General features: G+C 34.3%; 1 protein-coding gene across 1 annotated transcript in view; it reads right to left on the minus strand.

Moving 5' to 3' along the window:
• CCDC136 (coiled-coil domain containing 136) overlaps positions 1 to 27,316 on the minus strand; it is an 852,200-nt gene that overhangs the window by 580,471 nt on the left and 244,413 nt on the right. The window contains exons 2-3 of the mRNA XM_044088645.1: positions 16,966 to 17,787; positions 16,509 to 16,583 (exon numbers count right to left, since the gene is read on the minus strand). Of these exons, the coding sequence (XP_043944580.1) occupies positions 16,509 to 16,583; positions 16,966 to 17,782 (892 nt within the window). The 5' untranslated portion in view covers positions 17,783 to 17,787. The remainder of the gene's footprint in view (positions 1 to 16,508; positions 16,584 to 16,965; positions 17,788 to 27,316) is intronic.

Consider the following 27,316-nt stretch of genomic DNA (forward strand, 5'->3'; position numbering starts at 1 on the left):
GCCACAGCTGGAACGAAATGCCTTCATTAATAACAGATAAGTGCTCTTATAAACTTCTTATAAACTTGTATGCACATATATTGGTTTGTGATATTTTCTTTCTTTTTGTAACACTGACATGATGTGTATTTAATATTTGGTTATAGGGGGGTATTGTTTTGTATATTTAATCACAGGTTTGATATGTTGATGTTCTCTGTTTTAGGTTTTAGGTGCTATTAGATGTTTGCACCTTTAAATGTGGGAATGAGAGTGTGTGTGTACGTATATTTGCGTACTGGTGATACTGCCGTCATACACTGATGACGCTCAGTTAGAGCGAAACCGGTCTGTGGGGTAGACTGTTCTGGCTTAAATAAAGCCTTTTTTCCAATACGGCTGTTAATTTATTACTTTTCTAGTGCTGGACGTTTTTTGGTGTTGTATATGTTGTCTCGAGCACTTTGTGGATACGTGCACGGACTTTTTGGTGCTTTTGGATATTTTTGTGTCCTGTGCTGTTCCTTTTCAAGGCCTTCACGTGTGATTTAGCGTTGGGGCGTACAGCTTATTGTTTTGGGATTATTACAGTCGCTCTTTATGATGGCAGTTGGGCGTGATTTTAAATCATTCCTTCAACAGTTAACGGAGGACAAGGATGATGTTTCTATGTTTATGTCATCGGAATTGGGTAATAACATCGCTCATTCTGATACTAGTACTGAGGTGAATACTGGCATTACGATGCAATTTCGGAAGCTATGTGATTTAACTAAGAAGGTACGTTCCATGGTGTGGCACAATAAGTTGCTAAAGGCTTATTTGCAAGCCAAAATTGTTCCGAGGGGACTAAGAGTGCGAATAGAACCTGGCCTGGGCAAGGATGACTCTGAATTTGTTAAAAAATGGCGCGATACACAGCTAGCAGCCTCCAATATGTTTATGGCATTACTTGTTGAATATTATGATAAACAACTTTCAACTTTATTTGTTGAGCTTAATGCATGTCAGGAGCGTATATTACTGTTAGAATCCATGCCAGATTATCAGCATTTATATAAAAAGTTTATGGAAGATATTGAAAAGTATGAAGCAGAACTGAGTGCACGTAAAATGAAGAAATTCCATAGAGACATTAATGATTTTAAAAATGACAGAGTGTTCAGTTGGAAAAGGGAACGGAAGGAAGTGCATTTTGAGACTGAGAAACAGACCAGACCTAAACGTAAGAGGGTGAGGTCAATTTTGAAGCATACCACTACAAGCACCTCTGAAGGGTCATCTGGTTATTCCAACACAGACACAGAGGTTGAGTCTGAACCAACAGTTGTTGCTTCACCTGAACTACCCTTTTCCAAAAAATCTAAAACCCCTTTAGGAGGGGTGGCCGGAAACATAAGAACTCATGTGGACATTTAGGTTCTATTGAGGGGGTTAGCCCCACAGAACCGGTTTCAGCTATTTCATTAACATCTGACATTAATGATATTAATAATATTGTGGTCAATTTGACTAATCACCAGTTCAGTTATACTGAATTAAAATTGCTGCATAAGGGATTAAATTTCGTGCCTTCTTTTTATTTATCTCAGTACGATACTGTTTGTGATTTGAAAAACTTTAGTAGAATGCTTAATTTGAAATGCTATTTTGCTAATCAACAAGCCAGACCTATATCATCTACTGGAAGTGGGTTTACTTTTAAGAAATCCAATTTTACACCAGTATATAACAATAATGTTAAAATGTTTGAGCAAATGGTGTTAAAAGATTTACAAACCAGACAAGGTGAAATTTTCAGAAATACTAGTTATAATATACCAATGGATGAACATCAGGCCTTGGTTAGACTGACACAAAATTCACAATTTGTTATTACTAAGGCAGATAAAGGGGGCGCAGTGGTCATCTGGGATAAAATGCAATATGATGCTGAGGCAAATAAACAGTTGAATGATTCTAACTTTTATTGCCATTTGCAGACAGACCCAACGCCACAATTTAAAAATGTTATAGATGAATTTTTGTTACAAGCAGTACATGACAATTTGGTTGTTCCTGAGCTGGTTTTGCAGCTTCAGGTTGATAGCCCCACTTTTCAATATTATTACATATTACCAAAAATACATAAGACATTACAAGACCCTCCAGGTAGACCCATAGTGTCAGGTCGCGGTTCATTGACAGAACCATTATCTGAGTACCTAGAAAGTAAGTTAAAGCCTCTATTATTGCAGGTTAGAGCTAGGATTAGGGATATCAAGCAGTTCTTAAAGTTAATGGAAGACTTGCAACTATCTACTGAAAGTAGGCTTGGGACACTGGATGTCCAGTCTCTGTATACCTGTATTCCGCACTCAGGTGGGGTAGAGGTGGTAGAATTTTGGATGCAGAGATCTGGGTTATATACAGAGTCAGAAAGGAATTTCTTGGTATCTCTTCTTAAACTTGTTCTTGAGCATAATGCCTTAAAATATAATAATGAATGGTACTTACAGGTTAAGGGTACAGCTATGGGGGCTACATTTGCCCCCATATATGCTGACCTGTTTATGGGCTACCTGGAGGAATTGTTGATTTATAATGAACAATTTCCTTTTTCCAAACATCTTAGTATGTGGCGTCGGTTCCTTGATGATTGTTGGGTGGTATGGGAGGGTACTATAGAAGAATGGTTAGGTTTCAAGACATATTTGAATTCCAACAGTTTTGGAATTATTTTTACTGGGAAGTTAGATTTATTTACCATAGATTTTTTGGATGTGAGTATTACCAAAGCTATTGATGGTACAATAATAACTTCTTTGTATAGAAAACCTTTTTCCAAGAATTCTATATTACATGCCAATAGCTGCCATCCACCCCATACAATAAAGAATATACCTAAGGCACAATTCAAGAGAATCAGGACCATATGCTCTGATGTGAATGATTATAAACAAAAAGCAAATGATTTAACTTTTAGGTTTAAAGTTAGGGGCTATCGAACTGGAAATATAAAACAGGCTTATGATGAGAGCAGAACATTGGAAAGGGGTTCGCTCTTACAAGATCAACAATTGACAATACATAAGAGTGATAATATTCTATTTGTCACTACTTATGCAACCAATACTTACTTAATTAGGCAAATTATTGATAAATATTGGTTCATTTTATATAATGACCCTTTTCTGCATACAATATTAGATAACAAGTGTCAGTTTGGATATAGGAGAGGTAAAAATATAGGTGAATATTTGTCACATTATAAGAGAGGTGTGATTCCAATTGGATCTGATTCATTGAGAAAGGGTAGTACTTTTTGTGGACACTGTAAGTACTGTATGTTGATGTCTAAGACCACAACGTTTACATCTCCAAACACTAGTAAGGTATATGATATACGGTGCTTTGTCACCTGCAATACTTCATGGGTAGTATATATGGCTTTGTGTAGATGCGGTTCATTTTATATTGGACAGACTTCATGTCTTCTTAAACAAAGAATTGCTACCCATTTAAGTGATATCAAGTGTAAGAGGATGAGAAGTGCACTATACAAGCATATTTTGGTTCATCCAACGGCACATTTTGTTTTTGTAGGGATTGACAAAGTAGCTGATAAGGTTAAAATTGAGGCAGTTAAACATAAAATTTTAACTAATAAAGAACGTAGGTGGATAGTTAATTTAGGGGCCTTATTTAAGCCAGGCCTTAATGACCAATGGTAAATGTTGGTCTTTTTTTTTTTTTTTTCCTCCTCCTTTTTCTTTGTTGTTGTATTTTATTTTTATTTGTATTAATTTGCATTTTGGGATGTTAAAGATGTAGGCAAAAAAATATATATGTATTTATGTAGGTGTCCATAATAGTATATACATTTATGTAATTTCTGATTAAGTGCATATTTATTATTGTATGCACATATATTGGTTTGTGATATTTTCTTTCTTTTTGTAACACTGATATGATGTGTATTTAATATTTGGTTATAGGGGGGTATTGTTTTGTATATTTAATCACAGGTTTGATATGTTGATGTTCTCTGTTTTAGGTTTTAGGTGCTATTAGATGTCTGCACCTTTAAATGTGGGAATGAGAGTGTGTGTGTACGTATATTTGCGTACTGGTGATACTGCCGTCATACACTGATGACGCTCAGTTAGAGCGAAACCGGTCTGTGGGGCAGACTGTTCTGGCTTAAATAAAAGCCTTTTTCTCCAAAACGGCTGTTAATTTATTATTTTTCTAGTGCTGGACGTTTTTTGGTGTTGTATATATATATATATATATATATATATATATATATATATTTTTTTTTTTTTTTTACAGATATACACATATATATATATATATATATATATATATATATGGGTCCCCTTCAGTCGATCGAACGTTTACAAGTTCGAACCACATATGGCCGTGACCATATGTTCAAAACTTGTAAAAGTTCAATCAGACTGAATGGAGATCTCTGTACAGAGCGGAAAGGGAAGATTTCCCATTTCCACAATGTAGTGCAATCTCGGAGTTGGTATATTTAAGTAAGGGGAGTGTGGGGGTGCAGGGGTGTAGCCCCATATAGACATTTAGTTTTGTGTTTTTTTGTTTTATGTGTTTTTATTTCAGTGTTAGAACTTATGGTCTTGGCCATATGTGGTTCAAACTTGTAAAAGTTTGATCTACTGAAGTAGATCCATATATTTATATATATATATATATATATATATATATATATATATATATATATATATACATATCAGTACAAGTCCAAAACAGGACAGCAAAACTGCCACAGCTGGAACGAAATGCCTTCATTAATAACAGATAAGTGCTCTTATAAACTTCAACAACAAACACTGAAATATTTAAATGGAGTAGTGACCAATCACTATTCTGCCATTCTAGCACCAAAAGGTTTAAACCAATGGTTGTAGACATGCTAAATAAGGCTAAGAGTCAGCCAATGGTAAAAATAGATATTAATAGCAAATAAAGTCTATAGTATCAGTTCTAAAAAATAATAAGACATTGATCCTAATAAAAACACAAAAATACAGATTCAAGTTATAAAACAAGGCAACATCATTTTCTTAAAAAAATCTAACAACATAATTATTTATCTCAAACTAAAGAACTCTAACGAAGCAACCAGGCAAAATCTTCTTCAGATCAAAGACCTATTTAGCAAAAGCGCTTATCATTTGTAATAAAATATCAATTTTATTGGCCTCAACATATTGTGATTTTGCCTGGTTGCTTCGTTTGAGTTTTTTACTTTGAGATACACATTTTTATCACTTGAGCAATGGAGCATTTATCTGGTTGGTTACTGGCGATCCTTTGTTCTTTAACATAATTATTTAGTTTATAATAAATCAAACAAATGCATATTTCTTTATTCCCCAGATAAAACTCATATAATATATTTGGAATATTGACCTTCCTATATAATTCAACTAATATCTAAAAAATGTTAAATCAAAGAATGTACATTTTTGTGAATGAGAAACTAGCTTGAAAAGCCAATTTCCATGAAAACCAATCAGGAATAGTTGTGTACTTTCTCAGCCAATGAACTTGAGGATAGCTTCAAACTGTTCTCATTAAAAATATGTACGTAGTAAACATTATAAAGTATTCAAGGGTATAAATGTTGTGTTCATTATATATGAAACTACCTAGCAAGTCAATAATCTTTAGTGATAGAATGAACTAAATATTAAAGTGCTAAAATGACTAATCAGTCTTGTTCATCTAAAACAATCAAGCTGAGTACAGCAGTGTGCCGATCAAGTAACCTGTGAGGATCTTTTATCAGCTTATAAGGATACCTTGGTGTTTTAGAGAAGCAATGAGATGAAATATGTATTGATTGCCACAAGATCAACTGAGAATAATGATCTACTTAAATAAGGCATCATAAACTAAAAATGAAAATAAAACAAATGTTGCAGGCCATCAATGTAATGACCAATCAGATTTTGACTTTGTTTTGATGAGCCAATACAATTGTTAGAAATTATCCTGAAGATGTTCTCACTAATTACGCATATAAAAACTAACATATATCCGGCGTAATTCAGACTAAAATTAAATGTATATTTTGATGTCACACTGTATAATATAGAGTTATATATCTATTACTGGGTGTTTAACATTAAAGAAAACACGACTTTCAACAGGCTTAATGTTTAAGCAGCATTACATCTTAGAAAAAAATAATGTTTTAACTATCCAATCAGAGTTAGATTTTCATGCTTTGAGCCAATAACCTAAATGACATATCATGATTTAGTATTGATAATAGTAGCCAAAAGAGTTTAATCTATATACTTCCAATTATCTATTAGAACTGCTTGGTATAACCAATAGTATGAATTCAATGTATACCAATGGCATTTCTGATTTGCTTCATGATATAAGTGCATTCAAGCGGATGACACCCCCTTTGGCCAGTGGAACCTATATGTAGGTTTTAACTAACCAGTCAAAGTTATATTTTCATGCTTTTAGCCAGTGACCTAAACAACAAATCATGACCTAAACAACAAATCATGATTTAGTATTGATGATAGTAACCAACAGGGTTTAATCTATACGCATCCAATTATCTACTAGAACTGCTTGGTATAACCAATAGTGTGAATGCATTGTATACCAATAACACATGTAAAAAGTGAGATCTGAAGGTTTAGAGGTTAACAGAATTACAATGTATGTATATATTTATATGTATTTAAGTGAATTTCAAATAGATCAACTTCTGAAACTACATATGTGGTCAGGTTTATCGAAATAGTATTCATCAGTGACAGCACTTAGTCTAAACTGAAATTAGTTTCAGAAACAAATTAACTTTTATATGTGTTTACACAGCCAATCATATAAACACACTGTATAACAGTGATAATACGCGGTTACTTCATAACCCAGAACCATTTAATTATGCTCTCTTCAATGAATGCAACTAAAAAATTGTATTGTCAGCCAACGGCATACATGGCGAATCAAGAGTAAAAGTTTATAAGAATACATTCTAAATCTAATCAATGAGTATAAAGGCTCTTCTTGTAAACCAATCACATAAGGGTGCAGTTTTGTGTTGAAATATAACATAACCTATTCTAATATTAGTTCCATGGTGATAAAAGAAGCAACCTGAAATACGGGCTGTTATGTGCACAGAAACAGATGACTAATATATGTTCTAATAAGTGTTGAGACATATAGTTTCTATCAAGATCTCTATATATTCTAGGCAACATTATATAAATAACACAGGTATCTAGGGGCAGTATCTTAATTGACCATTATATAGCCACTAGTTAAAAATGATAGTAATGCACCTAGTACTTACATAATAAACAACTATAAACCACATGGTCATTGATTTAACAAATCTTATGGGGCTAAAGGTCTTACTCATAATGTAAAGTGTTTGATATATATAGAGTAGCTGGTTCATAATTCTAAATGATGAAACTGACTAGACCATACATAGACACAGTTGTAAGAAGAGCAAGTGTTATAATTGTAAATAACTTATTTAATCCTTCTTTTCTTTAAAAATGGCTTTAATGGGAAACAAGCATTCAAACCCAGAGTTTGTCAGCCATAAGATCAGCTATCCATTGTGCCTCTTTACATTCTGTATCCAGTGTAATATCTCCTCCTCTATTACTCGACCTAATAGTTTATATTACTAAAAAACAGAATTTGTGTGCCAGATAACTGGATATATGTTTATATAAAGGACTCTTCAAGTCCCTAAGTCTGATACCACTTACATGCTTTGAGATTCTTTCTTTAAGCTGTCTATTAGTTTTACCTATGTAGAAACTAGAACAGTCTTGACAGCATGCAATGTATATAACATTCCGAGTTCTGCAATCTGCATACGTATTTACTTTATAAATTTTCTGATATAAATACTTGTGTTTCCCATATGTACTTACAGTTAGTACAATTTCTACAAGGAAAGGTACCTTTGGTTCTAATTTTAGATGTTTGAGTTCTAGTGTGGCCCATATTCAAGATGCTTTTCAAATTCTTACTATTTTTAAAGGTAAAAGCAGGTTGTTCACCTACAATTTCCTTGATGACTGAACCACTTTTTAAAATGTTCCAGTTGTGTTTTATTACTTCACAGGTATATCTCATATCACTAGTTGCTGTTGTGTCTTTTGTCTTTTCCCGGTTAGGGGTCACCACAGTGGAACTCCGGTCCGCTAATGATTAGCAGTAGATTTTTACATGCCGAATTGCCAGCCCTGATGCAGAACCTTCAACAAAGGTACGCCCATTCACACATGTCTCTACACAGAAGATGCTTTAGCTGAGTATCGAACAGGACAACGTCTTACTGTGAGGCGACAACACTACCGCAGCACCACCACCGCAGTATCTCATATCACTAGTATAAGTTAATAAAACACGGGTGAAGTTTGGTACCACTGATATATTTTTTATGGGATAAAGGTTTCTTGATTGTTGTCTCAAATATGGTTTACCTTTACCATCTCTTAGTTGATCAGTTTCTTTAACATATTTATTTACTTATTTCCTTAACATTATAGCTCCATTGCAAAAAATTGTTCTTTAAGGTTATGTGAACCCTCTTTAAATTCTATATCTTTCATATGAAGTCTGGAATACCTAAGTAATTGTCCCATAATAATATTAGGATAAATGTGCCTTGGATGCATACTATCTCTGTTATAAATTATTCTTTCTATAAGGCTTCTGATGTATAGCTGAATTGATGCCCTCTGATTCATTTAATTCTAATTTAACATCTAAAAAAAATCAATAGATGTGCTCAAATAATTTAGAGTGAAGAGTAGAAAGTCAGTAGTGGTTTCAAGATATCTCACAAAATCATGCAATGTTTCAATGTTGTCCTGCCACAGAATAAAGATATCATCCACAAATCTCCTATAAAAATGCAACTGATGTCTAAAGGGATTCCCATTCAAAACATATTTACTTTCCCAAAAAGCAAGAACTAGATTTGCATAAGTATTGGTACAGGCCACCCCCCATTTTTTCCAATAAATGTTATCTTCATAGATAAACATATCATTATCTTGGACTATACATAGAAGTGTTGACAAAAGTTCAGTCTTCATATGGGAAAGAATGTTCAGATCCATTAAAAAGTCCTGGATAGCTGGGAGCCCATAGTCATTAGGAATAACAGTAAACAAACTGCCCACATCAAGGATAGCCATATAAAGGTCCCTTTAATGTTTATGTTTATTCTGAAAGACTCTCCAGAAAATCTTTGGTGTCTCTCAATATACTGGAAGCCAGTGGGATGGCTACTTTAAGCTCTTTCTCAATGAAAATGGATAGAGGATCTGTTATCCAATTTTCTCCAGCGACTACTGGTCGTATTGGAGGATCTGATGGACCCTTATTTATTTTTGAAGTCCTTTTATAACTGGTATATTGGGATGTGTCACCAAAATACTCATACAGAGATTGACCGATTCTAGAGTTTGTGGTGATCTTTCTGGATATCTTTTATCATTTTGTGGACTTTGTTATGATTTATTACAGTATAAGTGTTGGGATCATTTAACATATGGTTCACTTTCTGAATGTAATTTGATTTGTTCATTACCACCAAGGCTCCACCTTTATCAGCTGTAGTAAACATAATAGATGGTTAATTTTTCAAGTCATATTGTGAAAATGGTGGTTGTGTTGGTTCGATTTATGTATAATATCATTTTCACAAGCCTTTAGAAATTTATCGAAGACAGCATTATTTTGTGGAAAAATACTAGGCTTGTTGTATCCCTTATATGACTGTTCATTATTTCCATAAATAGTTCTTAACATGACATTTCTACAGAATAGTCTCAAGTTGATTAATGTATCACTGAGTCTAGATGGTGCAGTTGGTATGAATTTGTGGTCTTTGTTTATAATCATGATTTGCTGTGATGTTAAATTATATTCACTTAAATTATAGGCAAGGTTGGTCATTTCATCATGATTCAAAGTTACTTCTCCATCGATAGTTTCTGTCATTTTCTTCCTCGGCTTTGTGGCCTTGTCTCTTTCTGTCTGTCCTGTATTTGTAATGTTACAGTTCCCAAAAAATTCTGCATCGTAGAAGAATTAGATGTTTTGAGTCTGGCACCTTTATCCATATTAACAGCTGGATTAGCAGGATCAGGTGTATTTAGCCTGACTTCAGTTAATAAATCAGATTGTATGTCACTGTTGTGTAATTCAATAATGGCAATACTAGTTTCTTGTGAATTCATCCGTTGGTCCCTTTCTATATGCAGTTGCTGTTCTTTAGACAATACAAAAACTCTGCCAGTCTTGAAATCAGCATGATCTCTTACTAATTTCTTAGATTTGGGGTTCTCTTGTTTCAGGTCAAATACTGAAATTGCTGAGTATAGTTCATCAAGTTTCATTTGAAAATAGTCAGCTGAATGGCTCAATTCAATATCTCATTGGATGTTTTCCACTTCAGAAGTGATTACGTTCTCAATTGGATCGAAGTAGTCCAATAAAAGTCTATAGAATTGAAACTTTATTTATTTATTTTATTTATTTCAGTTTGATGACCGGGGAGGTCCACTGGGATCAGGGAGCCCATTTTCAGTAGAGGCCCGGGGAGAAAAGCTTCACATTACATAGTGTTATACACAGTTATTCACATAAAAATCAAAATCAAATGAGGTAAAGAATACAATTAAATAAGTTTGTGTTACACAGTGTGTTCACAGTTACAATCCAAGTAAAGAGAAACACAATTGAAAAATGATTTTGAGTCAGAGAACTTGTTTACTAAGTTGATTAATTGCCATTTTCTCAAGAGTTCAGGATGACTATTCCCATACATCGGCATAAGGAGAACTCTTAGACCCCTTGGAATAATTTTGCGATGAAGGCATGCTTCTAAATGAAAATGTTGCCACTGAAGTTTCTTTATCTTGTAGAGACAGTTTTCCAGGGTCTTGTATAAATTTAGAAAATTCTCATAACCTGTAGCCTCTTCTTGAGGAGGCTCAGGATGATCAGTTAGTTGCAGATTCAATAACGGGTTGTCCTTCCTTATCATATTGTAGGTATCACTAATTGATTATATACCCAATGATATCTTTGGAAGACAGTCAAGTTCAATTGTAGGAATATTGTTCCCTTCAGCCATGTGCAAACAACCTCCAGAGAAAATAGTATAAATCCACAAAAGAACTAGGATGGAGGTCACTGAGGTAAAGTATCCAAAACTATATGCCAGTACAAGTCTAAAACAGAACACCAAAACCACCACAGCTGGAACAAAACATCTTTATTAATAACAGATAAGCACTTTTGGGTTGAAACCCCTTCTTTAGATCAAACTTCAACAACAAACATTGAAATATTTGTGCCGCAATATATGCCAACCTGGTTTTAATTACTTGGGAAAAGGGTGTTATGCTTAAGTCACCCTATTTACAAAACTGTTTACTGTATCTTAGTTTTGTGGATGACATATTTGTTCACTAGGAGGGTGGTGAACCATTGTTAGAAGAGTTTTTGACTTACTTAAATAGTATAACTCATTTCTTGTCATTTATTCTTCTGGCAGCATCAGTTTTTAGATGTTTACATCACCAAGGATGTGAATGGCAAAAAAATTATTTTCTAATATCTATAGGAAATTTACTTCTCCAATGCCTGTTTACATTATAAGAGCTTTTACCCAAACAGAAACACAGTCTGGTTAAGGGACAATTTATCCATCTATCCAGACTGGTGTCAGAGGATGATGACATTTATGAATGAGTTAGACATGTTCACATCCAGGGGATACCCAGAGGAGCTCCTTGAGTCTGCTAAACAAGAAATTATTAAAGGAAGAAAAATTTCAACCTATATTGTGGCTTGACAATGACCCAGAGACTCCCCAGACTCTGGAATAGACTGCTCATACATGTCAAGCAGAACACCTCTTTGGCCGTCTTCAAAAGGAACCTTGACAATTGGATGGGAGAAAGGAAATTCACCCCGGGGATCACGTCAGTCGCCCTGCTAGACAGGGGTCCAGGGAAATAAATAGTGTGAGAAGAAATAGCCAGGGAATTTTTATGGCTAGGCTTGTATAGGCCTTAGGGCCGATAGCCTAGTACCAACCTATGAGTGCAGCAAGGATATAATTATGTATTCATTGTTTTTAACAATTCTTAGAACAATCATTTTTATACATATCAAATATATGCAAGGTTTATTTTTCACTGTTGTAATACGTTTATATTTTATTGTTGTAATGTATTTTTAAGAATTTGTCAGATTAATTTTTTTCATCATGTGACCTTTTTTTTTTTTTTTTTTTTTTTTTTTTTGGTATTTAAGTTTGCATCCATTTTGTTATTTTAGTCTGATGAAGTCCTCACTTCATTACTTCATTACAGCTACTCCTACAGTCTGATAACCAGGCAGAAACTGTTACTGTGGGCACTTTGATATAAATTAATTATAGAAACAACAAACACAAACATTACAAAAATAACAATTTACAAAACTGCAAAGGATAACAAAATGAGAAAACAAATATCACAAGAAATGCTATTAACAATGTCCATTCTGAAAGAGTGTAGAAAGCATTCAGTTAACCTAGTAGTGAAGCATGCTTTGATGGAGAAGGATAACACTATTATGAAAAACTCTACATTTTCTAAGGATCTTAACTGTTAAGTAAGGTTTTCATTTTCCTATATGAAGGCTGTCTTGAGAGCCCCAAAATGATGCATTACAACAAATGTACCTGTGCTCCCCAACAACTACCTTCCACACTGAATTGCTAGTTAGATTCCTGATTTCCTCATAAAAGTTTTGATTAAGAATATTCCTGGTAACACTGCACATATTTATTAAACATGTTCAGAGATAATTACTAAGTTTGCAGCATCAGAAAGCCACTGAGCTTAACCTAATTTTCCAATTGTCCTTGGACTACAAGAAACAGCTTGTTAATGGCTTGCAGGCTTAATCCTCTACATTAATGGTTAGACCCTGTCACCCTATGAGCAGAAAATCTGAACTCAGAAGTTTTCATATCTGACCATTTTTACAGCATACCTTGAAAATCCAAAGGCGACTGTGACCCAGGGCATACATCTGAACCACTAAGCAGAAGAAATCTGGGCAAAGCCAGCAATACTTCCAGCGGAAGGTCAAAGACCCCAAATCAGTGACAGATCATAAATACTGCACTTATAAATTTAAAAAAGTTGCTAGAATAACAAGTTTTGCATTAGCATGTATTTTCTGAAGGACATGGAATCTGAAACTCAAATGTATATCATTGTTTAATAATGTCAATCCTCAATTATTTGCCAAAAAAACCCCACAGATTTTATGAGGAACAGGCCAAAAATATGAAGCAAAAATCTGGGCAGTTGAGAGATATGACCCATGGTGGTTTAACTAATTTTAAGGCAAACCAAACTTTGTGTTATAGCCACATTTAATACTCCTGCACTGCATAGAAAGCTAATTTATTTGGACACTACCAGATTGCAGAGATGTAGTTTTATATAAATTCATAGAAAAAAGAGTGGAAGGATAAGGTTCCATATTGTTGCTTAGACACAGAAATACGATGGGGTGGCAAAGTAAAAGTAACAAGAGTCAGTATCAAAACCACACAGGTAGAGACCAGATAATGTGGCAGAGGCCGAGTATGACAACTAACTCATTCACAGCTATCAGCTGTGGAAAGTTATGCCACTAGCAATATAATACAAGATTCCTAAACCTTTCCTGAAAAATCAGATCAGTATCATAAATATAGAAACAGCAATGCATGGATTGTATATGGATCCCATTGTGAAAGAAACGCTCAAACTGGAAGTGCCAAACAAACAATAGACTAACAAAAGAGTCTAAAAAATATTTTAACAACAAAGTTTCACCACTTGTCCTTCTGCATGTCACCCATGTGGAGGTGGGGCTACATGCAGATAATGTAAATATATTCTCATTCTGATGTCAAAGAAATTCAGAGAAAAGAGTATGCCTGTTTCTCAATATTGTGCAAATTCTACATTTAAGTAAATTGTCAGTTTGTTGCACTTTGGCCTTTTTCTTAACACTTATATTTTCGACTTTAGCAAATGAAGCCCCTGTAAAATTGTGCATACACATATGCATACATAAGAGGCAGATCAAAAGAAAATGGTTCAGTTGCCTGTGTAGATCCAGAATGGTGACTCAGAGTCAATGGAAGGATGCTGGGGGGGGGGGGGGGGTGATGGTTTATGACCTTGTTAATATCATCAAGATTAGTTAACTCTGATCAAAATGAAGTCTTACAGCTTACCCAGGCAGTTTGCAAAGAAGTAAAGTACATGTGTTAGAAAATATATTGGTAGTCAGGCTTTTGATATTGCACAACAGCAAATTATAGTTAGGTTACAGGATAACTGGTAAATGATCTTACACCTCATTACTGAAACTAGACCAGCTGACTCTATTTGCAAATAATATTACAGAATAACATAAATTATAGTCAGGTTAGAGGATAAAGAATAGAGGATCAGTGATAATCACCTGGCAGTGTAAACCTTGGCTGAAGATGATTGTCACTGTTGAAGAGACACCCTGACACCTAACTCTATTTGCAAATAATCTGACAGAATAAAATAAATGGGAGGAATGCTTTTCTAACATAATAAAATGTAAAGTACTGGAACAGATGGGAAAGAATCACACAAAGAAGGATGCCAAAGGAAAAGTTTAGAAGTGGAAACCAGCTTTACTTTTTCTGTGAAGTTATAGACAGTTGAATGGTATGCCTTCCTCACAGGGCCCTGAATGGTTTGCCTTCCTCACAGGGCCCTGAATGATATGCCATCCTCACAGGGCCCTGAAACATAACTTCTGGTAAGTTCTTCACTCTTACTCAAATTGTGCAAAGTCAGGATAGGTTACACTAGTATTGGGTACTGGAGGGTGAAATGTTGTGTTTATTGACTTTACTAGTGTTGGCATTCTGTATGTTAACCTCTTCACATGGAAGCTAAAAGGTTACATCAGAGTGCTGAAGGAGAGGTCTTAGGCATCCAAACTAGTTTCATCGAAAGTAAAAAAAAAATTAAATAAATTAAAAAAAATTTAAAAAAAGCTAAATCTTTCTCATAAGAACATTATGAAATAGATGAAGAATTTCACAACTTGCAAATGGAGAACATAGCAAATCGTCTGAATATAGATCTGCTGAAGTTTACAGCACACTGCAGTGAGTGTTTTCCAAAACCAAAAGAAGATGTGTAGTTTCACCCACTTGCAGGAACATAACTCCAGACTAAAGTGTTATATGTAGTCATGGAGATAGGACATGACGTAGTATAAGCTGTCCAGTGAAAGGAAACCAGAATTTCAGGACTGCATAACAAACTCTTTTTGCCAGTCACTTAGTGTCTTTAGTCAAACAATAACAAGGGATAGCTGCACATGTAGTTGATTTTACTGCTGTCTCTGTTTAAGCTTTTTTGGGGCACACTGCCCCACTTTCTCAAGTTCGTGTTACTATTTGCCTGTATAACCAAGTCAGTTGTAGGTCCTTGCAGAAACTCATACATAAAAGAAGGTACATTTCATTACCAAAAGTATCTGTGCTGATCTGGTTTCATACTGTTATAGTGAGCACTCCACCTTCCATACCTCAGGGGGCCTTAAACCACATCTTCTGATAATCCCTTCTTTTTTTGGCAAAAATGATTTTTTAGTGATGGCAGGATTTGTACTCAGACTTCCAGGTTGCAGGCCATTTCTTTACGCAACGAGCCACATTGCCCAAATCTAATGAGAAAAGTCTTAGATCCCCTTCTTTGTCAAAGCCCTAAAACATAAATTACTAAAATAATAATTGTTTTTTAAAACATTTAAATTCTAATTTGGCATAAGTGGTAACTCATAGAACAGTATTTTCACCATCTTCAGTCATGGGAAGTTGGAAGTAGTTTTTGTGCATGTTGTTCACAACGAGGAACACATTCTATTAGAAAAAAATGAACCCTCTCTTTGAAATCATTTAAGACCCAAGACAGCTATTTACTGAAGGAAAAATCATAACAATTTGGAAATGTCAAATAATAGCACAGAGGCTGATTGGGATCATTACCTGTTGTCTGCATGGCATGCCTTACAACCTCGCTTCTTACAGTAAAGATTCATGGCCCAAAGCCAGAAGGGTTTGGATCAACTTCTGACATTAACATTCCTGCCTGATATAGCACACAAGCTGCTTGTGTTGTATTTTTTTGCTATCAGTTGTGAATGCATATTTTAGGTCTCTGAATTTCATTTAGGTTTAGATGTCAGTTACATTATTTCTCAGTTTATATGCCAGTCCTGCATGGTTCAGAATAATTAAATGCTATACATTAATCAAAAATGCTGTTGCATCTTCTCAAATATGTGATTAAAGCCAAGGGTCACTGATCCCAGAAGGCATAGGGCAGGGTTGTTCCTGAACACAGTTCTTCACTGAACACTGACACATTTATCGTACTGACAGGAAAGTTAATTACCTTGAAGCTTCAAGATCTCCTTGGTAAAGGTCTCTGCTTGCTGGGCACTAGCCAGACGTTCATCTTCTAAGAGACCTACATCAGAGTGAAATAACAGGTAGATATTAATAGATGACAGGCAGACATTAATCATTAATAAGCAGATAATAAATAGCAAAGATGAGAAAAAACAAAAACAAACGAGTCTATAGAAAATTAAATGCATTTGAAATTATAAAGAATAACAATTCTGTCCTGAAAAGTGCAATATTTTCTTCAGTGAGATATGTAGCAAGTGTTATCTCCTCTGCCATGTGTCACTAAAATTTTCACATATACAATAGCCTCATTTTAAATGACAAGACTCATCTGAAATGCAGATGCACTTTTTTGTAAAATAAAAAGATAAGCAGTGTGCAACTGCAGACCATCATTTTTTTTGCTGAACTGAAGTCCTGGCCCCTACCACATGACTTACCTTGTAACTCACAGAAGCTCTCCTGATGTCTCTGAGACACTTCTCGTGCCTCTTCAAGTTCTGCCATCAGCTGCTGCACCTGTATTCTTAGATCCTCAATCTCTTGTCTAGCAGATTTCATATCACCAGTTTCATATTCAGACATCTCCATATCTTCAAGCTCTTGGTCATCTGACCTTTGATTTCCACTACCTTGATTTGCCATCCTCAGTTCACCAATGTCTTGTGGTTCTGATTCTTGACTTGCAGTTCCTTGCAGGACAGAAAGCTGATTCATTATTTTAGGGGTACCAATATTTACATTTTCATATTGAAACTGAGGAGAAAATTGATCTAAGTCACTGTCTTCATCTGAGCTTAGATTTTGTGCTTCTTTTTTGTCCAATCCATAATCTGTCTCATCTTTGGTATTCAGTTCTAAATCTTTAATTTTCTGGTCATCTGATCTCCAATCCTGAAACATTTCTTCATCCAAGTCCTCTCCCCTTGTGTCTTGCTTGCTTGAAATTAATTCTTGAAATTCCGAGTGTTGTGAGCTCAGTTCATGTTTTGTTTCTTGCAATGAGGAAACACCTTCTGTTAGGTCTGAATGTACATCTGAAGTTAGTTGGTCAGCTGGAATCTGGTTTTGAAAGTCCTGGCCCACATAATCTAGTACATTCACTTCTATATCTGTTGTCAGTTCTTTAATGTCGAGGTCTTGAGGCACGGAATCTCCTAGGCCATGATTAATTGTATCAGAAATGTTACCTTTTCTTTCAGGGGTTGTTGGTATCTTACCATCTGTGTCCGACTTGTTTTCTTGTTGCAACTCCATAGCACCTAAAAAGAAGAGGTTACTGCATTACTCATCAAAGGTCACTAATTTATGGTCCAGTGCTAATAAATCAAGATTCAAATGACAAATTTTAAAATTATCAGCAGAATAACTGTTGTTTTTGAAGTGAAAGCATATCCAAATGATGTACATTAACTTTATTTACAATTCTAATTCACAACACATATAATTTTACTGAAATAATAATAACAAAGTAACTTTCAGTTTCATAAATCCTACATTTAGAATTATAAGCTTCTGTAAAATGAAGTTTGAAATGAAATATATTACTAGTTATATGCATTTTCAAACATGAAGAAATATAGATACTGCATACAGCAGGGGGAATTCATCAAAGTTGTGTACATTTTGATTTCAAAGGTAGCCCTAATGAGGTATCTTAATAGGAGGATGTACAGCACTGCATTAGGCTGCCACTGAGTATCTGCTGTATACTAATAAGGCAGTTTGGGGGTGAGGCACATGCTAATTAGCTATGTGATCTCTGCCCCAGATCCACCTCCAGAAATCAGTTGTGTAGATCAACACAACTGCTCCTGCTACCCTGTGGCAGTGAACATGGCCAAAATCCTGTGTTCCTCCATCATGACAGAGGTAAGTTCTGGCAAGTTTAGTGTTAAGGTAGAGTTACGAGGTGTGTGTGTGTGTGTGTGTGTGTGTGTGTGTGTGTGTGTGTGTGTGTGTGTGTGTGTGCGCGCGCGTGTGTGTGCGTGTGTGTGCGTGTGTGTGCGTGTGTGTGTGTGTGTGTGTGTGTGTGTGCGTGTGCGTGTGTGAGCATGTGTGTGCACGTGTGCACGTGCGTGTGTTTAAATGTGTATATGTGTGTATGGGAGAGTGATTGAAGGGGAGGATACTTGTGCTTACACAATGCAGCCACTGCATTTAACTACCATCCTTCCTCATCACAGCTAACATGCCTATGAATCATAAAATAGCACAACATGTTAACAGGCCTGTTTTACCTCAGCCCTTAAAATGAAGCTGTAGGGCTTTCATAAATATTTGAAAGAAACTTTACACTCAGGAAAATGATTTCCTGTTGATGATCACAATACTGCATTCATGAACAATTCTCACTTAGGTCTGTGGGAAAATTGAGGACCAGTGTACAACAACATCATCAGAAGGTTCAACAACCAATCATGGTTTATCAACATCATCACAAGTTGAGGTTCAGACATGAGCAGTGATAGTAAGTACATCCAAAGTATACTCACATAACAGCATCAACAGAACTGCAAGAAAAATCAGAAAAGTAGCATTTGGTTGTGTTAATTGATATTGCCTTTGTTTTTAAAACTTACAATTATTCCACTAGGAGTTTAAATTTAGTGGAACTTTCTGTTTTATTAAGAGGTTTTTCTTTTGCTCCTTCAAAAAGGACTTTAATACAGTTAAAATAGTATGCACATAAGTTAAATTCATCTTTGTTTTACATTGAATAATTTACATGATTTTTTTTGCAAGTTAATAATAAGCAATACCTTTTGCCCACCCTTGCATCCTGCAATTACATCATTTGAAAAAGTGTGTAAAAGGGAAATGAGGTCCTTACTTTGTAGAAATTTTTAAGACTTTTTTTAATTTTAGTTCATAAATAGAAAACCATTGTTTTCTTTAACTAAAAACAGAAATATAAGGTTAATGAAATCAGACAAAGGAGGTTCATTGGTTTTGATGGACACTGCAAAAAGGTGAAGTAAGTTTGTCTGATAGGTTTTATGAAAAAATCAGTGTTAGTGAATATAGAAAGGTCAGACAGGAGATATGATGGATGGTTGAATGAATTACTTTGAATCAATTCATCCCTAAGTAATGTTCGGGATTTTTTCTTTATGTCTAAGCTATTTTGTGGGATATTTCTGTATAATAAAGTTCACAAGGGTGAATTAAACCCTCCTTTGAGATCATTTATAGAAAAGTAATTTCATTTTTACAAAAAAAAATCAGATATGCCAGAAGAAAGTGGTTATATGTCAACTACTGATATTATGTCTTTACATACTTTTACACTCCATGATATCGGACTAAAACAGGTGGACAATAAATTGCTTTCTGTCATTGTACTTTGGTGAAATTTAGGACAGTAATAAAATGTATGGATAAAGTACTCATAAACAAATGAGAGCAGTGGTTATTGGGGCCCTAATGGATCTTAATTATAGGTTCATACTAAGCTAACTGTCCTTGTGAGTCATTTTAAACCTAGCCAATTATCCCTTGTGAGAATCAAACCCTGTACTTTGTATTTGTAAGGCGAACACCTTAACCATTAGGTCACCCTAATAATGTCACATTAGAAAGAAAATGTATCCATAATTAAAGTATTTCATTTCACTGCCATGTTATCAATGACATTTTTGGAATTTGTAAGAATAAAGTCTCAAATTGTTTAATTTTATTAATTATATTAATAGTACGACCACATATTTAGAATTTTATAGTATACATAGCACTGGCAGAGTGAATTTTTTAGACATGACTATAAGTAAGAAAGCTATACAGATTAAGGCTAATATTTGCTATAAAATTCTGTAAGCAACACTTATTTGGATTTTCATAGTATGCATCCCTTCTGTTGGAAAAATAACATCATCCAGAGTCAATCTATTACATTGCAGGGATGATGGCACTGAATAAAAGGATTAAACTGAGGGTCATCTGAAAAGACTAATAAATGGAAATTTGGATGATATTAAGGGGACCATACAACAGAACTCCACAAGAAAGCATTTCTTTGACCAAGTCAGTTACCTGTTTTTGTATTTTTTTTTATATGAACCAGATTAAAAGTGATCTAAACAAAAACTCATGATATACTAAGAGTAGGTTCTGACATTTTGAATAAGGTATGGGATATACCATATTTTATTAATAAAAGATTCATCTGATTCAGTTAAAAATCATAGTACATTAATTGTGGTACATTTAAATGTTTCAGATGCAGTATGTGTAGATTAACTGCAGATTCACCTACATTCTTCTGCATTAGGACTGGAAAGATATATAGTCTTTTATTTTACATGTAATTCATATTTTGTTGTATATTCAGTTGTGTGCACATTCTGCAAAGCTTTTTGTATTAGTAAAACCAAAAGGCTTTTTAAGAGCAGGATATATGACCTTATCTATGATATAAGAAATTAAGATTGTGCATTATATAAGGAGACAATCCGTTGTGCTGATTTCAAGAAAATCATGTTCTATGATATAGAACGTGGAGATAGGGAACTTAAAATATATCATAAATAGTTCTGTTGCCAGGTGTTACTAGATGCAGATACCCTCTCAATCTTAATTTTAATTTGAATTTTAAATGTTCTTTGAAAAATAAGTGAATAAAATTGAAATACAAGTCAGATTACGCTTCCTAGATTCATTTATCAGTTACTCCAAATATTATATAGTAATCCTTCCACTAAGCTTGTGATATGTAAAACTATGTCTGGGTTAATATACAATAGGTTCAAAGGTTCATAGATGTTTACTGGGTTAATGACCACAAGGGCCTTTTTAAGCCTAGGCATGCATCTCAAATCTGTGACAATTTCTGGTATCCTTGACAAGTGTAAGCAGGGGCTTGGGAAATGAAACATTTACAAGCAGGGGCCTAGGAAATAAACCATTTACAGGTTGCTTGTGTCTATTAGAGACATTGGTGCCATAATAATGGAGTTAGCCAAGGCTGTTCCTTATCTCTATATTTATTCAATATATACATATACTGAGACTCTCATTTTGTTTCTTATACAGAAGACGTGCTAAATTATACCACAATTTTTAAGTTTAAGATACTACTGACAGCTTTTCCTGATGACCTAAATACACACACACACACACACTCATATATATATATATATATATATATATATATATATATATATATATATATATAATATATATATATATATATATATATATATATATATATATATATATATATATATATATATATATATATATGATCTGTCCAAACTCAGACATACCTAAAATTATTAACTGTGTATGTTTAGTTTCAAAGTTTTCAGATTATAATTTAAATGTATAAAAATATATTATATTTCCATGTAACAAAAATATAACTACATTGATAATGCAAAGTTAGAATGGATAAACCTAAATCAGTCTATGAGATATTTAGGCATGACATTAAAATATAGCACATTAAACTTTAAAGATTAATTTGACAAATCCTGGATCAGTAAACAAGAGGATTTAATAAGATTATTTTTTCATTTTTAACCAAAGCTGCTTTTGTTAAAATGAACACATTTCCAAAAAGTTAATTTTACATTATGTCAACATGTCATACTCCACATAAACTTTTCAGATCTATTACCTTCCATTCTTAATAACTTCACCTGTTCTTCTAAGTCAGGTAGAATTTATTACAACAAAGTTATTGTGCTCAAATCTCATAGTGGCACTAGTCTACCAGACTTCTATATCTGTTATCTCATTGTAAACTCAAGCAGATCATTAAAATCAATTAGGCATAAAGCAACTGAAAATGATTGGAGTCTAACTTGGATGGGAATTTGGTCCAGATATTTAAAAGCTTACGGCTGCAACCCTTTTGTACTTCTACTTCTTAAGAAACATGATAGTAAATCAATTAAATTATAATCCGATCTCTAAATTTATGGCTTTCAAAAATCAGTAACTATTTTATGTATTAAATGTTTTTTCTTTCAACCAACTAATCTAAACCCTAACATTTTTTAACAAAAAAAATGACTGATTTATCTTCTTTTCTTCTTCCTAACATAAACTTGTATGGGATTTTATTTCAGAAAAAAAAATAATTCAGTAGAGCAACCTAAAAAATCAATAGACATCATATGACCTCCTTAATGAGATCAAAAGACAAATATTAATACTTTTTCTTAAATATATTCCTTTTAGCAAGTTAGACTATGCACAATGTACGACTATCCATGACATTTAGCTTACAACCAAGTAAAAAATCATCATATTTTCAACCATGCCCTGCTGTTTGTAACACATATAACTCAGATAAGGGAAAGTTCCTACATGTTTTTTGGAGTTGTAAATTTACAGGTCAGTTATGGGATACTTTAAACGTGAAAATTAATACTTTAGGTTTTAAAGAACGTATTATATCTTGAAAGGCCCCCTACACCCCCCCAAACTCCCTGCTAATTATATATTCTAACTCCTAGATCGCACTATACTGAGGAAAAGGGTACTTTTCCTGATGCCCAGTTTGCCCACTGTAGTGCAATCCAGTTGTAAACAGTGATGCTCAAAACTGTAAAAGCAAGCTACATGTCAAAGTTTCAGAGGCTATGGGATTTCTACTCACAATTTTAAACTTTTTCGCCTTTAACCTTGACCTTATGAACAACGTTAAGGTACGTTTCAAACATTTGATAGTAAACCGTTATTTGTCTGTATGTAATGTCTGTGTATACATGGAGTTCATATACATATTGATATGTAATGAAACATGAAGAATGAAACAGAGGTATATGTTCAGTAATTACTGTTGGAAAAAAAATTCTGAATGAAAATGGCTTCTTCACTTTTCTCAGCCCTACTGTTGAGGTTGCAATGCAGACTGTGGACACTGGAAACAATGGCAAAATACACAAGGAGTGTGTAGGTGAGTATTCTGAGCACTTCTCTCAGCACAATAGATATGTATTTTTCTGGACTTGTCATACATGGGTAAAGAGGTAGGTTTGAGCAGGATCAGAAGTAGAAATGGGAAGAAATTAAAGCAGTCCAGCTGCATACATCAGTTGGCAACATTTATTTTGTTTCCGACCCTAAGCCTGTAAAATACCAGAAATAATGGGCAACTTCCACAGGGCCATAAGGGAAGGTACTGGTCAAGTGTCTAAACAACAGCCTCTGCTGGGTGGTAGATTAATTATAGCTTGTTTCAGGCTATGTTTAGGAATTCCCTTAAACAATGAGATGAAATATAAATGCCATATGTTGATACTGTTTAGCAACAAAATGAATACAAAGTACTACCACAGTGCAGGCACAGTATTTGTGGGTACTAGGGATAAGAGGCTACAGTCTTTTGATCAGGACAGAAAGAGAAGTATAGGATAACAGATCAGTCTTAAAGTTTGAGTAGATACTTCTGACATGTTTGTCAAGCTTAAGTTTGTCATGGCAGGCATTGTGAAAATGGTCAGATGAGACTAGATAAAACGCTAATGACATCACTCCAAACTCCCATTCAGGAACAGATTGCTTATATGACAGCACTGTTGTCACCACCTCAGGACCTAGTCAGTTGATTAAAATAAGACAAATGCATATCAGTGAGCAAAGGCTGATAGTAGCATATGCTAATTAGATGCATTGTATATCAACCTTTGTGAGAGACCAGCTGGCTACAAAAGGTAGCCTGAGAGATGGAGCACATTATTTTACTAGGGACTCTTAAGAGAGTGGTAGTTGAAACTAAAATGTAGCAGACATTCCCCACATAGATCAGGAAACAGCTGTTGCTTCATTGTGTTTCTTAACTTTTGCCATTTTTGATTAAGTCGATAAACTGTATTAGTGTCTACCTAATAGCACAAGTTTCCTTTTTTATCATTTTCCACAGGTGCTTTATGCCTAAATGTTATTCTTTTTTCAGCTTTCAATAAAGATATATATTTTAACATGAAATCTGCTATTTTTATTTATTTTCTTTGCCAATGTTAGAAAGATACCTCGAATGTTTCGCAGCTAATGAAAATGAAAAAAGATCAATGCGTTTCTACTTTGCTGGATATATATATATATATATATATATATATATATATATATATATATATATATATGTCAATTATGAGGCAGCAAACATCAGATCTAGACACAATAAAGCCCTAAGATAAGGGAAGATGAAAAAGGCGTATTTCGCAAGTGTCACCATAGAAAAAAGCTACACAAAATTGAGATGTGGCATGCATGCCACTAAGATGGACAACAAAAATGTGGAGTGGTGAAAGGATTGAGATGTGGCATGCATGCCACTAAGATGGACAACAAAAATGTGGAGTGGTGAAAGGATTGAGATGTGGCATGCATGCCACTAAAATGGACAACAAAAATGTGGAGTGGTGAAAGGATTGAGATGTGGCATGCATGCCACTAAGATGGACAACAAAAATGTGGAGTGGTGAAAGGATTGAGATGTGGCATGCATGCCACTAAGATGGACAACAAAAATGTGGAGTGGTGAAAGGATTGAGATGTGGCATGCATGCCACTAAGATGGATAACAAAAATGTGGAGTGGTGAAAGGATTGCTCCATTAGAACTTTAAAATAAGCCTTTAACTATTCAGGTACAATAAATTGATTAATAGGAAATTAATTTATGGAGACTTTCATGTATGAAATTATAAAATTAACAAAGGAAATAGTACTGAAGTGTTGAGAAGCCCCTTCAGACTGTGAGACCCTAAGCAGTAGCTATTTTAGTGTAAGACTAAATCTGGCCCTGCAGGAAACACAACAAGCAAACAAATAAAGGGGAAAAAAGCTAAAATCAATATTACTCACTATGATTTAGCATGTGAGCAAACAGCACATTACCCCAAATATGTATACTAGCCTAGATAAACTATTTATATTTTAATGCATAGCCCAAAATTGTTACCCCATTCTTTCAGCCTTAATTATAGATTTAATTCTACTTAACTTTCAGAAATGTACATGTTGGCTGGATACATTAATCAAGATGCCATTGTAAATGGAACCTTACTCAATTGCAAAGAGTCAAGTGCAGTTACCCCCCAAAAAATAACAACTCACCCTTTCAGATAACACAGTACTGCAATTCTAAGATGAGCAGAGTGTAATAATTAAAAGAAAGTTTAAAAAATGATTGTAGGGCTAGAATATGTGAGCAAAGGGTTATATACTTATGCAGTCATAAGTCCCTTAAAAATTAGAAGAAACTGAAATGGGAAGTTGGTATAATGGTTAAGGTGTTTACCTTACAGACACAAGGTACAGGGTTTGACTCTTACATGAAATAATTGGCTAGGCTTAAAATAGCCCATAAGTTAGCTTAATATTAATCTATGAATTTAAACAGCATACTATGCAAGCCTCAGCACCTAGCAGATACAGTATTTTACTTAGACATATCCTAGATCACCATAAAAGTGGAAGATGAATAAAGTATATTCATACAATGACATTATTTTAAAAAGGTCCTAACACCATTAAATATCAAAGTCAGCAATCAACATTCAGCTTAAATCAGCTTATACCAGTTCAAATCCTCTTACGTATCAGGCTTACACGGCCGCAGCTAAAATTGTTGTCTCCATTACCTCACTATATTCAGCACATGATGCCTACCTCCTCCAAATGACTTTAAATGGTATATATATATATATATATATATATATATATATATATATATATATATAGATTCTTCAATCTTGTCCTATAACTACAACACTATTGTATCACCTCCAAAATGCTGTCTGTGAATCACCACATGCTCTACCCTTCTGCTATGAACCCTAACCTGTATTTTTTAAAACAATGCTTTTGCCCTTTAAAAAAAAAAGAAAAAAAGCAAAATCATCATTAAAACTTTTTTTATTCACTAAGAATCCATGAAGGTGTGATACTTACACTACAGCAACTCCCTTCAAAATGGCTGCATTTAAAAAAATAATATTCTGTAATTGTATCATCTAACTGTAATCATTGCCAGCTCAAATCAGAGACATAACTAGCTACAAAAAAATTGTTCACTAAAACATTGCTTCCTCGACAATGACTGTGCAGAACCCTGTCGCTGTTCACGCTCCATTTAGTCACAATCCATTTCCCAGCCCATAATTACCATGAAGAACACTGAAAACCTGACTTTTGTAAATAAGTAAATAGAAATGTTTATATTGTGCCTTTCTCTGCTACTACTAATGTTATATCAGTTACCAGATTATAATTCATTACAGAGCTGGATCATGGTCAAATGGGGCCTTAGCCAGTCAAATGGACCGGTCCCCCACCCATTCCAGTGATCCATTACCTGGCTGCCTTTACTGCTCAAACCTGTCAGTGTGCAATTATTACAGAGACTTGGATATAATTTAAAACTTATTTCAAATTTTATAACATAAACACTGATGGTCATTTGCTAAACAAAATAGTCTCACGTTAAAAACAGGCATAGCATGAGCAGCAATAAACTTCTCTTCCCTTCCCTTGAAACTCACATTCATTGAAAAAGCATCTGCCTAGTGGTGGAATATGTGTACCTTGGGTCTAGGGCTGTTTTGAACCATATGTCCCCCACACACCTTTTTAGAACCATTGCTAAATGCATGTATTCCTTGTTTCATCTTTCTGATTGTTTTAATAGTTACTTCTTGTTTAACACAGTAAGATTCGTTGAATGTGTTTTAAATTTGTAGTTTGAAACATTTTTTTCAGTAAGCAGTGAAGCAAAATGCATGAATCAGTAATGACAAAAGTATCCATTTCGGAACATTTTAACAATAAAAAGCCAATCAAA

This window comes from Protopterus annectens, chromosome 11.part0, assembly GCF_019279795.1.
Source record: "Protopterus annectens isolate FY-2018-M chromosome 11.part0, PAN1.0, whole genome shotgun sequence".
Classification (NCBI taxonomy): Eukaryota; Metazoa; Chordata; order Ceratodontiformes; family Protopteridae; genus Protopterus; species Protopterus annectens.